At 45.8% G+C, this 15,739-nt stretch overlaps 1 protein-coding gene and 1 non-coding gene across 2 annotated transcripts; both read right to left on the bottom strand.

The window, feature by feature from the left end:
- Position 1: 1 nt before the first annotated feature.
- Positions 2 to 13,590, bottom strand: LOC134411570 (basic phospholipase A2 PLA-B-like). The gene is made up of 7 exons (XM_063145435.1): positions 13,575 to 13,590; positions 8,297 to 8,319; positions 7,253 to 7,290; positions 6,691 to 6,743; positions 4,106 to 4,250; positions 1,085 to 1,191; positions 2 to 276 (listed from the first exon to the last, which is right to left on the bottom strand). The coding sequence occupies exons 1-7, from the start codon at positions 13,588 to 13,590 to the stop codon at positions 2 to 4; spliced, it is 657 nt and encodes a 218-aa protein (XP_063001505.1).
- Positions 2,898 to 3,061, bottom strand: LOC134411865 (U1 spliceosomal RNA). Its single transcript, XR_010026373.1, has one exon. It is a non-coding gene; the product is annotated as a U1 spliceosomal RNA (small nuclear RNA).
- Positions 13,591 to 15,739: the final 2,149 nt, after the last annotated feature.

Genomic DNA, 15,739 nt, shown 5'->3' with positions numbered 1-15,739 from the left:
TTCAGGCGAAATGTCTTTTCAGCTGTAGCGTGATCCCAGGGTTCTTTTCTTCTTTGGACCCACTCGGCGCATTTAACGGTTTTGTGGTTGGCTTGTTTGCCCATCTGTCCGGCGGCTTGCTGTCATGTGAGCATTTCGGGGTGGGTTCCTTGCACAAGACGGCTGGGTAACGGCGGAGTTTTTTGTTGTACGTTTTCGCTCGCTTTCTGAAACACAGGGATGCCTGGCGGTCACATTCACACGCCAACATGGCACAGACCGACCGGTTTCTGTACTCTGCAGAAACAAAAGTAGTTCTTAGAACAACAGAATGAAAAGGGGCATCCCCGGCTTGGCCATTCACGCTCATCTAACTCCCTATCTGCCCAGGCAGCTTACTCAGATTTCCCCACAGCTGCCTTTGCTTTTCATTTGACTTGGAGAACCCCAAATTTAGCTGTTCAAAAGTGGAAGAAGAGGATTTGATGCCACCTAAGCAGAGACTTTATTCTATGAAGAATCATCCCCTACGGCAGCCTTCCTCAACCTGGGGCGCTCCAGATGTGTTGAACTACAACTCCCAGCTGGCTGGGGCATTCTGGGAGATGCAGTCCAACACATCTGGAGCGCCCCAGGTTGAGGAAGGCTGCCCTACGGCTACTAGATAAAACGATCCGATTTGGCTTCTATGGACTCCTTTTCTTTTCTTTTTCCCCCCTAGCACAGGATCTAAATTTTTCTCCAACTTTGTTAATATAAAAGACTTCACAATTGATCTGCATGTCTGTTTTCCACGGATCAAGGGACTTGTCCGGCAAGCCCAGTTCTTCGTTAACAGCTGGATTTTGTATTTTTTAAAAAGGGAGGACCTACAATTGCCAGTGATTTGCTTCTTTCCAGTCATACTGGGAGCATTGAAACCTTCGCATCCCCTGGCAGAGTGCCAATTTGCAACCTCTCCTGCCAGTGAAGGCTGGTGGCTCTGATGTCAGTGGGGCGGTGAAGCCGCTCCGGGTTTCAGCCAGAACCCATCAGAACTCTAAAGGAGCTCTCCAAGACCCCCTGCGGAGTGGAGGTTCTGCACACCAGCGCAAGCGCGACTCACCGCAGAACACGTCGTTGTTGATCATCAGGTATCTGTAGTGATCAATGTACGGATGGCAGCTCTGGTTGTGTAAGCCCTCATAGCAGCAATCGTGGTTGTAGCAGCACCTTGAGGGAGACAAGAGCCCGCTCCTTTGACCTATAAAACGTTACATGGTTCAGGACCACAATGCCTCTCCCAACACAAACCTACCCATGACATCATCTGGGTGCCTCCTTCAAAGGAGAGGGCCTTCTCGGTGCTGGCCCCCCAATTCCGGAACAATCTCCCTGATGAGGCCGGCCTGGTGTCAACATTGTCGTCTTTTCGACACCAGATTAAGCCCTTTCTCTTTTCTCAGCCATTTAGCAGTATAGGATGGGTGTAAATAAGGTCCTGGGATTTGACTTATGGTTGACTGCTAGGTGTATGATTGTATATTTATTACATTTATATCCCACCCTTTTTTCCTCCAAGGAACCCAAGGTGGCGTACATAATCCTCCTCGTTGCTGTTTTTATCCTCATGACAACGACCCTGTGAGGTAGGTTGGGCTGAGAGTCGGGAAGAACCATATGATAGACAGCTCCGCACCATCACTGTGCCTCTGGCGGGGAGAAATGTGCCCGGACGTGAAATGTGAGGTCTCCTCAGAAGAGGAAGAGCTGGGGGGAGTGGTTGGGGAATGATGGGGGTTGTAGTCCAGGTTGGGGCAGATAAAGAGCCAGGTAGGAACCCCAGAGCTGCCGGAGTACACACTTTGGGGGTGATGGGGTGCTTTCCAGTAAAGCGAAGTTCATCAGCATCTGTTTTTCCAGGATATTTCCTGGGAACCAACCTGCTTGGCTAGATGGAACAACTATTAGGTGGATTCACAGTTGGCTACAGAATCGGACTCAAAGAGTACTTATCAATCCAAAATGGTGGCCATCACTACATCCCATAGTTTAACTATGCACTGTGTGAAGAAGCCCTTCCTTTGATCTGTCCTGAATCTCCCGACAATCAACTTCATGGGATTCTAGTATTACAGGAGAGGGAGAAAAAAAATCTCCACACCATGCATAATTTTGCCCACCTCTATCATGTCCCCCCTTAGACTCCTTTTCTCCAAGCTAAACTATTCCAGATTGCAAGTATCGATGACTTTCTATTATATTTCCATGGAGTCTATTTCTCCTATTATTATTATTATTATCATCATCCTCATCATCATCATCATCATCTTGTGAACCACCCAGAGAACTTCAGCTATTGGGCAGTATAGAAATGCAACAAATAAATAAATTTATTATTATTATTATTATTATTATTATTATTATTATGTGAACCACCCAGAGAGCTTCGGCTATTGGGCAGTATAGAAATGCAATAAATAAATAAATAAATAAATGATAAATTATTATTATTATTATTATTATTATTATTATTATTTTGTGAACCGCCCAGAGAGCTTCGGCTATTGGGCGGTATAGAAATGCAATAAATTATTATTATTATTATTATTATTATTATTATTATTATTATTATTATTATTATTTCCATTGCTGTAAATTGCTATCACTTTCTGTTTTTGCAATCCCCGTAACTTTGAAGCGGGGCGGGTAGGAGCAGCCTAAGAGCTTGCATCTGATTGAACTGGGCTGTAAACTGTGCAGCAGCCCCTCCCTTCTCCAATCCGCAACCGTCATGTCCGGCTGGGGCTGATGAGAGTTGGAGTCCCATCGATCTGCAGGACAAGCTAGATCTGCTCAGTGGCGGTGAATTAATGGGGTTATTATTGGGGGGGGACAATAGGGTTTAGGTACCAGTTCTGTCTTTAGACCCAAATGACCAGGGGAAAGCGCGAACGCAGTCCCCCACTACCACAAATTATGCAGTCGAGTTTCCCGCATTTGGGGAAATCGCAGGGGTCAGCACACCCGCAGTGCAATGGATGAGCCTCACCCTGGGAAAACCACCTTCGTGATCATGGTGTCTCCCCTGCCAGGTAAGTATGAGTTGGGACCGCCCTGGGGCCCCCTTGCCTCTGGCTGGCCCTGCCATCCTTGTCATGGTGAGCCCTCTCTAGCCGTTCCCATTAGCCCAGGGTGGCCAAACAACCTTGTGGCTACCCTTTAATCTGGCTGGCTGGCTGGGGTCTCGGGATGCCCAGCAAGGTGTAAGCCCCCATCTGTGCTCCGGTATGGAGCTCCCATAATGCACCAGTGTGTGAATATTTACATGCAGGACTCCGCCCCTCTGGTTTCCCATGCTGTCTGTCTTCCAGCTCCCCGCCCACTTCAGGCACTAACAACATCCCACTGCGGTCCAGAGATGACCTCGCTCCATCACCAGTGAAGGCTGATGGCTCCGATGTCAGCGGGGCGGTGAATCCGCTCCGGGTGTCAGTCAGATCTCTGAAGGAACTCTCCAAGGTCCTGATTAGGACTGGTTCTAACTGAAACCCAGAATGGATTCACCACCCGCTGACCCCGGAGTCCCCAGCTTTCACAGTCCATCCCAACTTCGCTCAGCATCTTCATCGCCTGTGATGCTCATTGGATGTTTGAGCGATAAAAAAAACCCACCTTTCTTCTTCCAAACCCCAATGCATGTCTGATAACGGCAGAAAAATGCATTGAAACAAATGCATGTTGTCTGTCTTCCAGTCACAGACTCTCAGCCCAACCTACCTCACAGGGTCGTTGTCGTGAGGATAAAAACAGCAACGAGGAGGATTACGTACGCTGCCTTGGGTTCGTTGGAGGAAAAAAGGGTGGGATATAAATGTAATAAATATACAATCATACACCTACAAACGACTTTAAGCGGTCAACCATAAGTCAAATCCCAGGACCTTATTTAAACCCATCCTATACTGCTAAATGGCTGAGAAAAGAGAAAGGGCTTAATCTGGTGTCGAAAAGACGACAATGTTGACTGAAACCCAGAGTGGATTAGCCGCCCCACTGACCTCGGAGCCACCAGCCCTTGGAGCCAGCTATAGTCCAGAGAACCCCGTAATGGTTTTGGGTCCCAGCGTTCCCATCCTGCACTCACATGTCGGTCTCGTCCCTGGGCTTCCCTCGCCCGCCTTTTCCGCAGTAGCATCCGTATCCGTTGAAATAGATGAGGGCGTTTTTCTGGGTGATCCGTTGAATCATCACCTTGAAGTTCAAGAGGCTGCTGTTGATGGCACAGAGCACTGGAAGAGCGGGGAAGGAGGGCACAGGCATGAGGGCACGTGGTTGCTGACCACAGCTCCAACCTCAGATGCCAAAAAACACATGCGGAGCCCACGTCTGTCGGGGACTAGCCGTGCCCGGACGTGAAATGTGAGGTCTCCTCAGAAGAGGAAGAGCTGGGGGGAGTGGTTGGGGAATGATGGGGGTTGTAGTCCAGGTTGGGGCAGATAAAGATAAAGAGCCAGGTAGGAACCCCAGGGCTGCCGGAATACACACTTTGAGGGTGATGGGGTGCTTTCCAGTAAAGGTCTTCCCAGATCAGGTCTTTTGTGAAGAAAATGGGACTTCACGGCCCGCTCAGGGCCATGTCACGCTCAACATCTAAGGTCCTGTTCTGGGTGCCTACTCTGAAGGAAGCGTGGAGGATGGCAACAAGGGAGAGGGCCTTTTCAGTGGTGGCCCCCCAATTCTGGAATGATCTCCCCAACAACGCCCACCTGGCACCAACATTGTTATCTTTTTGGCACCAGGTCAAGACTTTTCTCCCAGGCATTTAACAGCGTATGTTGATTCCTTTAATTGACCCAGAATAGATGGATATTGTATGTAATCTGTTTTTATGGTTTAAAATTTTGTATGTTTGTTTTTAACATTCCATGTTAAAACTGCCCAGAGAGCTTCAGCTATGAGGCGGTATATAAATGTAATAAATAAATGAATAAATAAATAAAATACTTTGCGTTGCAGCCGGGCCCAATACATGGTAGCTGGGAACATTCATTTCTCCTCCGCTACTGTGAGAGTAGCAGCTAGGCTCGAAGGAAATGGGAATTCTGAGGCGGGTGGTACATGCCGTCAGTGTCCCTCCTTGTAAAAAAAGTGCTGTTGCTCCATTCTTGTGAGCTGCAACTTCACTACACCACTGGGAAAATCAATGTATCGTTTCATTTCAAACACAGCATCATGGGAGGAGAAGTTTCCGTATAAACACATATTCTGAACATTTTGACACTTTCATAACCTTCCTTTAAAAATGAGCTCTTTTTTTTCTCCCTCACGGTCACCCCCTCCCTCACTCCAAAATTACCGAAAAAGTTCTGGGAGAAATGTTCAGATCAACACCAGTCAAATTGGATCCTGTGGCTGGACCGCTCCGCTCTTAATTCAGCACACCGTGGGCTTCTTTGCACTGGACTGTTTATCCCTCAGCTTTACTGGGGCTTCTGCTTCCGGATTCTTTGTGGGATTAAGCTCAGCCCTTTACATGCGCTTCCCCCATTTTTGCCCCAAGGATTTCCTTACTCCACAAGTTCTACCTGTTTCATTATACAGCCACTAGATGGCAATGCAGAGGAGTATAATGCAACTCCGTAATTACACAGAGCGATACAAACTGCCTTTGCAAAACAGTGCATTTCCCCCGTTACAAATAAAGCCGTGGAAATGCTCATGAAGCCCGGGAAAGGCCCTGTAGGTTGATGACATCAGGTAAAGGACCTGCAAACTTCCATAAGTAACCATGAACCCTGTCAACGCCCTCTGGACATTTTTGGGCAGGGAGCACATCTCCCCTGAATAACTCCATTCACTTGAACAAGGACAGGGAAAGGCCGCATACCAAAAATTGAGGGGAGTGGGGGAGAAGTTGAAGACCCCAGGAACAACCTTAACTTTGTTTTATTTTTGTTACCCTCCCTGATTGCTTGTGCTGTGTTATGTTCAATTCTGGGAGGAAATGTGAGGTGATTATTTTAAAGAAAAACGATTAACACATTTAAAAAACTGCTTTTGCTTTTGTCTGATTTGAAAGGAGGGCAGCGAGGAGAAACGATTCACTGTGCCTGGAGAAGTTAGGCGTATGCAGAAGTGGGAATTAAAGATGAGGAAGAAGGCAGGGCAGGGAGAGGGAACTGAACTCGAACTCGTTACACGAGGACATAAGAGCCTGGAAGAATCAATATGGCTCCACAACCCGTTTCCCACAGTGCCTGTCCGGACGCTTTTAGGAAGCCCATAAATCAGTCCTGAAGGCAATCATCCTTTCCTGTTGTTTCTCCCTACAATGGGTATTCAGTGGTAGACTTCCTCTGTTCCACATCTTGTGGCACTGAGTTCTGAAACTTAATTACATGTTGTGTGAAGATGGACTCTTCTTTTTTTGGCCTGTCCTGAATTAACACCCAACTCATAAGAGTGTGTGTGTGTGTCCCAGGGATAAGAAGGTCTTTCTAATATTATTTGCTTTCTCCATGCCATGCATGATTCAGTAGGACTCAGTCTTTCCATCGGTCTGCAGCTAGGGACGTCTGTCACCAGGAAAACCTGCCCCTTTGGGACTGACCAGACTTCCACCGACCCAGTTTCCTTTTGAGAGCTCCAGGGACTTCCAATGCATTTTATTTTATTTTTGTTCTCGGACGAAATTACGTTGTGCACTGACTCAGACTTTTCAGCACTTACCACTTGCTCCAAGGATAATGACCAGAAGACGTTGTCTCATACCTGGGACAAACCTGGAGGGAGGAGGAGGAGGAGGAGGAGGAGGAAGATGAGATTAAGAACATGATAAGAAGAGCCTTGGTGGATCAAACCAAAGGCCTAGCTAAGCAGCATTCTGTTCACACCATGGTCAACCCCATCTCCAAATGGGCAGCCCACAAGCAGGACATGGGTGGAATTTCTCTCTCACACACACACACACCACCACCACCATGGATGGATTCTGCAATGGATTCAAATGAGTTCAGGTTTCTATGAACCTGACTTTACAGATTCTACAACAGGTTTTTCCAAGAGACGTATATTCTGTGGACCGGCAGACTTTTTTTCTTTTTTAAAAAACAACTTTGGGGAAGGTTTTGTGCAAATTTGCATTTTGGCCCTTCGTACCAGGCAAATTCATGGGAGATCAATCTAACCCCTGCCATGGCTCGTTCAGTAAATTCTCCACTTTCAGAGGCAGCCTGGCAGACCAAGTAATTACCAGCCCAGTGCACTTTTTGACATCCCCTTGCCTGTTTACAGATCATATTGTGGGGGGGAAATTGCTTTGGAGTGCAACTGCACAGCAATCATGCAAAGGGCTTAACCAGCAAAGGGCTGTTGAGGTTTCTCAAGGCAGCTGTACCTTTGTTTAGAAGTTTTCTGCCGGGCAGTGTCTGCCCGACGTTCCTCTCTCTTGTTCATACAGGCAGCATTATTGATTAACAGTTTCCTGCACCTCCATTTATAGCAGCCTTCCTCAACCTGGGGCGCTCCAAATGTGTTGGACTGCATCTCCCAGAATGCCCCAGCCAGCTGGCTGGGGCATTCTGGGAGTTGTAGTCCAACACATCTGGAGCGCCCCAGGTTGAGGAAGGCTGATTTATAGTTTCCTGCACCTTCTTCTTCTCCATGTCAGGGTGTGGGTGTGGGTGTATTAAAGATCAATTTCCCCTAATTAATTGACTTTCATTTCTTTTGTAAAAGTGAAAAGTCGCACCATTTCCCAATTATTATTTTTAAAAAAAAAAGATGAGAGAATTGGTAATTAACACGCACGCACACACACACACACACACACATGCACCATATGAGAAAGAAGAACTACTGAATGAAAGCGTAATTGAGAAGCTATTCATCCAAACCCACCAAGTTAGTCTGAACAGGGATTTTTTAAAAAACAGACAGAAACTGCGAAGAGGAAGTTAGGAAAGTAACTTGGGGAGGGACTTCCATTGAACGGAGTTTACTTCTGCATCAACAATCTTGGCACTAAATTAAGTGCTGAGTGATGCCTCAGAAGTGCTGAGACTGTCAAGTGAACATCAGAACATCAGAAGAGCCCTAATGCTGGATCAGACCAAGGCTCCATCTAGTCCAGCACTCTGTTCACCCAGTCGCCAACCAGCGATCGGCCAGGGACCCACAAGCAAGACATGGTGCAACAGCACCCTTCCACCCATGTTCCCCAGCAACTGGTGCACACAGGCTTACTACCTCGAATACTGGAGATAGCACACAACCATCAGGGCTAGTAGCCATTGATAGCCGTCGCCTCCAGGAATTTATCCAACCCCCTTTTGACGCCATCCAAAATGGTGGCCATCACTACATCTTGTGGTAGCAAATTCCATAGTTTAACTATGCACTGTGCGAAGAAGCCCTTCCTTTGATCTGTCCTGAATCTCCCGACAATCAACTTCATGGGATTCTAGTATTACAGGAGAGGGAGAAAAAAAAATCTCCACACCATGCATAATTTTGACCACCTCTATCATGTCCCCCCTTAGACTCCTTTTCTCCAAGCTAAACAATTCCAGATGTTTTAACCTAATAAACTGATCCCTGTGTCCCAGGAACATGGAATATAAGAACATCAGAAGAGCCCTGATGCTGGATCAGACCAAGGGTCCATCTAGTCCAGCATTCTGTTCACACAGTGCCGACCAGCTGTTGCCCAGGAATCCACAAGCTGCACACAAGTGCAATAGCACCCTCCCACTCATGTTCCCCAGCAACTGGTGTACATAGGCTGACTGCCTACTGGAGGGCACCTCTTGCTGGTCAGCTTCCAGAAGCTTCCCGTCCTGCAGAGACGCTCATCTGAGAGTCACCTCTGTCACCATGAGCCATGGCGCATGGGGTCAAAGTGAAGAAAGCCAGGATATTCCACTCGCTGGTAGAGTGCACACTTTCCTCTGGAATCTCACTTGATTGTGATGCTACAGCTGAGGAATCCACAGTGGAGTGGGGGGGGAGAGAGAAAAGAGTGGGGAAGGTACACATACAACATGGGGGGTTCATGGCTCAGAGAAGGATTTGGGTGTAGCTGTCAACAGCAAGCTGAACATGAGTCAGCAGTGCAAGATGGCCGCTAGAAGAGCAAACCCAGTTCTGGGTTGCATCAGAAGAATTGTATCCAAGACATGTGAAATCCTTATTCCTCCTCTACTCGGCACTAGTGAGACCACACCTAGAGTATGGTGTATGATTGTGGGCACCACATTTCTAGAAGGACGTTGACAGGTTAGAAGAACAGGTTGAGAGGAGGGCAACGAAGAAGACTTGAGGACAGGCTGAAGGAACTGGGGATGTTCAGTCTGGAGAAAAGAAGACTGAGGGGAGACAGGTGAGCAGCGTTCAGGTATATAAAAGGATCCCACAGGGAAGAGGGTCAAGAGCTATTTTCCATGGCCACAGAAATGAGAACCCAAAATAATGGGTAAAAGTTACAGCTACCTGGACTTCAATGAAATATCCAGAAAAACTTCCTGGTAGTAAGATCTGTACAGCAGTGGAACAGTCTCCCTACGGAGGTTGTGAGGTCTCCATCTCTGGAGGTTTATATGAAGAGACCGGACAACCACTTCTCATGCATGATTGAATTGGTTTTCCTGCACATTGCAGAGGGTTGGACTAGATGATTTTTGTGGTCCCTTCCAACTCCACAGTTCTATGATTCTATACCACATTTCTCAGAGGGAATCTGGCACGTGCTTGTGATGCTGCAATTCTCATCTCAACAATCCCTCTCACCCGTTACGTTTTCCTGCTGATTCCATAACAGGGGTGTCGAAACTTTTTCAGCCTCAGGGTCACATTCAGTTTCGAAGACGGTCCTGGAGCTGCGTTGCAGTAGGGGTTGGGGGGGTCAAAGGTCAAAGGGGGTGGGGCCAAAGGAAAATGGAACCAAAAAAACCCCATCCCAAATAACAGCAGATTTTAACCTAAAGCTCTTATACTGCCAGTAACTAAACCTTAAAAGGAACATTTCTGCAAGAACAGGAAAAATTGGTACAGAAGATGAGAAACCACCACATGACCGATGCGGATTTATTTCTTCTGCCAGGGCGCATCCTCTGTTGAGCTGAAAGCCTGTGACTTTGGGGTTTTCCATTGAAGTGACATAATATTTCTAAGAATTCATCTCCAGGGCCGAAGAATTCATCTTCGGCCCTGGTTAGGCCTCATCTAGAGTATTGCGTCCAGTTCTGGGCTCCACAATTCAAGAAGGATGCAGACAAGCTGGAGCGTGTTCAGAAGAGGGCAACCAGGATGATCAGAGGTCTAGAAACAAAGCCCTATGAAGAGAGACTGAAAGAACTGGGCATGTTTAGCCTGGAGAAGAGAAGATTGAGGGGAGACATGATAGCACTCTTCAAATACTTAAAAGGTTGTCACACAGAGGAGGGCCAGGATCTCTTCTTGATCCTCCCAGAGTGCAGGACACGGAATAACAGGCTCAAGTTACAGGAAGCCAGATTCCGGCTGGACATCAGGAAAAACTTCCTGACTGTTAGAGCAGTGCGACAATGGAATCAGTTACCTAGGGAGGTTGTGGGCTCTCCCACACTAGAGGAATTCAAGAGGCAGCTGGACAACCATCTGTCAGGGATGCTTTAGGGTGGATTCCTGCATTGAGCAGGGGGTTGGACTCGATGGCCTTGTAGGCCCCTTCCAACTCTGCTATTCTATGATTCTATGATTCTATGATTCCTTCCTCATGACATCAGACCTACAACATTTCAGACAGCCTGGACAAAGGGCCCCCGATCAATGCTTTGAAAAAGGACACATTTAATCATCTTTCCATTGCTCTCCATTGGATGCCAAGCTGATGTTTCTCCTGCTGGTAAATTCCTTGTTTCACATCTTATCGGTGCAACGTTTTCCGGATCAGACCCGCTGAACTTCAAAAAGACTGGCCAACGCCTGCCATTTTAAAGACCTCGTTTTACCTCTTTATGATTTATTATTACATTTATGAATTATTATTATTATTATTATTTATTGCATTTTTATACCACCCAATAGCTGAATCTCCCTGGGCGGTTCACAAAAACTAAAACAATTCAAAGTATAAAACAAACAGTATAAAAACATGATATAAAAAAGGCACATTAAAACAGTTTAAAACATACCATACATGATTAAAACATCTTTTAAACATCCTGAAAACATCCTGAAAACATCCTAAAATTTCACTGGATAGGCCTGCCGTAATAGATTAGTCTTGATAGATTTCTTGAATGCTAATAGGCTGTCAAGTTGACGAATCTCCTCCGGCAGGCCATTCCACAGTCTGGGAGCAGCAGAAGAAAAGGTCCTCTGGGTAATGTCGAGGAAATCAAACTGGGTGGTTCTTTTACCTATGCCCACAGGTATAGGAAAATGGCTCTATAAATCCTTAGCTCTATAAATCATAAGATTCATAGCTTCCTGTGTAACTAAAACATATTTTTAAGACTGCAACTACTTTCACAACTAATAGCTGATGTTGAAATCATGCCAGAAGACGGTGTCAACACAGGCAGCTAGAGGATGGAGTAAGATGTTTTCAAGGCAAGCTAACCACAAAAGGAAACAGAAGGTCTTCAGGTGGGAAGAGATATTTATTGCTTAAATCAGAGCTTTCCAAACGGTGTGTCGCGACACGTTAGTGTGTCCGCTGCAGTGCGTAGGTGTGTCACACGAACGTAACGAGAAACCTCTGAGTCTATGTGAAATAAGCAATAACAACTTGCATGCATTTTTACGCAGCAAAGGTGCCAATTAGTATGGTGCACTAGTATATGCCCCTTCCGTCGTATCCGTGTATGCACACCACAGTCGAGGGATCATACAGGTATTGCGTATGCGCAGTATGCATAATTGGGTCGAAACAGCTGATTCCGTGTCACTTCCGGTGACGCAGCCGCACCTGAAATGACGCATTCGAGAAAGTCCATGGGTCCAGTTTTTTGATAGAACACCGTCTCAACCGCCGCTCGATCGCAGCTCGACAAAATTGGTTCAATGTGAAAAGTCTTGGAAATGTATGTTATTATCTTGCAAATCATATATTTTTAAATATATAAATGAAAGGTTTTCATGAGATATGTTGTGTCCCCATACATTTCGTTATTACAATTTCTGTATGTGTCCGTATCTCTTATAAGGGGTTAGTTTAACCTCCGGTTTGCTAGTAAACCTGAATTACTGTGTCGCGAAATGATGCTTGTCTAAGAAGTGTGTCACCAACATGAAAAGTCTGGAAAGCTCTGGCTTAAATAAAGCTTTGTGGACTACTTAGCAGGCCTCGTCATTGTCTCCCAAGAAGGCAGGAGGTAAAGAGAAACATGACAGCAGTGCTCAATTTCGCCGTGCATGCAGGCAGCTGCTGAGTGCTCACCGGGCTAGCTGAGCCTCCGAAGGGGTTCAGGTGGCCAAGCGAGCAGGGGCAGACAGCAGTGGCGATGGAGGGAGCGCCCCCCCCCAAGCTTGGCATGGGTGGGTTCACCCACTCCTCTTCTTTCATTCTATTTATTTGTTTACCTTCTATACCGCTCCACATTTAAACAGATTCCAGAGCGATGAACACCAAGGGACAAAATCAACAATACATCATTAAGATGGCCAAACTCAGAAGAGGAGGGTGCAGTTGAACAACTGCCCTAAAATGGGTAGAACTGTTTTCCAGTGGGGGGGGGGTCACACAGCCTCAGCAGCAGGCACACACACCCCAGGCCTGATTATGTTAGGGGGGCACATTGAACTAAAGATGTTCAAAATTTGCCTTTAAATGTGTTTGTTTAAATGTGCAGGGAAATTTATAGAGAACTTTTAATCAAAAGGATAGGACAGAATTGGCTGCCAAGAACATTGGTTGGTTCCCCATTGATATTTATTTCCTGATTTGCCTCAAAGAGAAAATTACATTACAGGAAAGGGCGATCAGGTTTGACTTCTGTGTTTATGACTTCCCAAAAGGGTGGGTGGACCACCCTAGCTTTATATATAAGCTGGAACACAAGCGGAGGTGATCCACTGCACCAAAGATTTTGCATTGCATTCCCAGGAGAGGTAAGTGAGGAGGGATGGAGGGGTGGGAGGTGGAGAGGCAGAAGAGACCAGCATATAAGACCCACTCTGGCCCACATGCATTGGCTGCCTGTATGTTTCCGAGCCCAATTCAAGGTGCTGGTTTTAACCTATAAAGCCTTACACGGCGTGGGACCACAATACCTGACGCAACGCCTCTCCCGACGTGAATATACCCGGTCACTAAGGTCCTCCTCCAAGTGCCTACTCCGAGGGAAGCTCAGAGGATGGCAGCAAAGGACAGGGCCTTTTCAGTCGTGGCCCTCCAATTATTTTATTTACTTATTATTGCATTTCTATCCTGCCTTTTTTCCTCCAAGGAACCCAAGGCGACATACATAATCCTTCTCCTTCTCTCCATTTTATCCTCACAACAACAACCCTGTGAGATAGGTTGGGCTGAGAGTCCGTGACTGGCCCATAGTCACCCAGTGGGTTTCCATGGGTGAGTGGGGACTAGAACCCAAATCTCCCGACTCCCAGTCCAACACTTTAGCCACTACACCACACAGTTCTCATGGAACAATCTCCTCGACGAGGCCCGCCTGGCCCCAACATTGCTATCTTTTCAGCGCCAGGTCAAGACTTTTCTCTTCTCCCAGGCATTTAAAGGCATATGCAGAGTTTTTTAAGTGATCCCAGAATAGCTGTTTTAAATGGATATTATCTGTTTTTAAGCTTTTTATAGTTTTAATTTTTGTTCACTGTTTTAATCTTTGTAAACCGCCCAGAGAACTTTGGATATGGGGTGGCATATAAATGTAATAAATAAATAAATAAAATTAGCTGGAGCAAACCCTTAATGATGCGAAATCGGCAGTGTGTAAAGCTGGCATTGCGCGATGAATTCGCCGAGGAAGGACTTTCCGTGTCTGCAATCGGAGGAGAAGAGGGTAAAACGCCTCCCTGTAACAAAGGCAGGCAGATCGGGTACCCCACCGCACCAAGATCACCCCTTTAAGTCTAATGGGGCTTATTCCCAAGTGAGTATGCTGAGGGTTACAGACGTACAACATGATCTTATGCCTACTCATGCCACCCCGGGTGAAAATTCATATATAAATATGCAAATCAGTACCCAGGGTATTTGTCGACATTTAGCAAAAAAAACCAAATCCTTACCATGGGTTATTGCTTCTGGGTTCTTTTTATTATTATTATTATTATTATTATTATTATTATTATTATTATTATTATTATTATACATTTCTATACTGCCCCATAACCAAAGCTCTCTGGGCAGTTTACAAAAGATTAAAGCAAATAATAATAATAATAATAATAATAATAATAATAATAATAATAATAATAATATTGCAAAGAACCCAGAAGCAGTAACACCCATGGTAAGGATTTGGGGGTTTTGCTTAATGTCGACACATACCCTGGGTACTCATATGCATATTTATATATGAATTTTCACCCGGGGTGTTTTTTTTAAAAAAAAAAGAAATCGCACATCATTGCAGAAACAGGATGGAACAGACATATGAATGAATGCAAAAACTAACATGCAGCAAAAGCAAAGAGATCTGGTCCATCCCGAACCAGATGTATCTCTGCATCGAATGTCTGCATCTTTCGAAATGGAAATTGCGTCCATCAGCTTTGGGTTGTGGGAGAAGCCAGGAGGCTGATAATGAACTGGATCAGAGCAGGAATAGAGAGACAAATTCCTCCCCTATTGGGAGCCTGAGCAAAATTCCTCTTCTGCCACTGGACAACCATCTGTCAGGGATGCTTTAGGGTGGATTCCTGCATTGAGCAGGGGGTTGGACTCGATGGCCTTGTAGGCCCCTTCCAACTCTGCGATTCTATGATTCTATGATTCGCATTTGGAGGAAATTCCCCATTAGGGCCAATGAGGGATTTCTTTCTAATTCAAACATTACCTTCAGAGAAGGGACTTTTCTTAGGATGAAACAGAGAAAAAATTAAACTATTTCTCCATGATATTGCTGATCCAGTTAATTCTCTCTTTATCTCTCTCTCTCCCTCTCTTGCACACACACCAGCTGACACAACTGGCATTAAAAAAAAAACATATTAGAGGCAAATACACATTGGGTGTGCAGATTGTGGATGATGGGAGTTGTGGTCCAACACATCTGGAGGGTGTCACATCTGGAGGGTAATCAGAAAGTTCTAAGAAAACAGAATACCATGTACATTGTAAGAATACCATGTACATTGATGGTGCTATATAAATAAATAAATGAAGAAGAAGAAGAAGAAGAAGAAGAAGAAGAAGAAGAAGAAGAAGAAGAAGAAGAAGAAGAAGAAGAAGAAGAAGAAGAAGAAGAGGACTTGGAAATGGGGTAGCACTGCTATAGGTAGGACCGTGCACTGCTTTAGTTCCAGATCTGGATGCCAAAATGAAGCAGGACGATCCGGACTGAATCGGTCTGAATTCAGATCAGGTCCAGATCAGTCCAAAGCAGTCCAGAGCATGTCGGCTCAATCCAAAGTGTTTCAGATCACTTTGGACCCATCTGGATGATGGTGTGCCACTGACCCCACCCACCAAACTTTATGAGCAGCTGGGACCTACTGGACCGGTCTGCTCGCACTTGGCACCTGCCTAGCTGCTATGTTTATGAAGATGGGGTTCTGTATTTTTGTAGATCTATTTTTACACACAATGGCAGCCATAAAGGGTCAATACAGA

The sequence above is a fragment of the Elgaria multicarinata genome, chromosome 20 (genome assembly GCF_023053635.1).
Source record: "Elgaria multicarinata webbii isolate HBS135686 ecotype San Diego chromosome 20, rElgMul1.1.pri, whole genome shotgun sequence".
NCBI classification, from domain to species: Eukaryota; Metazoa; Chordata; class Lepidosauria; order Squamata; family Anguidae; genus Elgaria; species Elgaria multicarinata.
The sequence above is the reverse complement of the archived record's forward strand: the minus strand, read 5'-3'. Positions and strand labels throughout refer to the sequence as shown.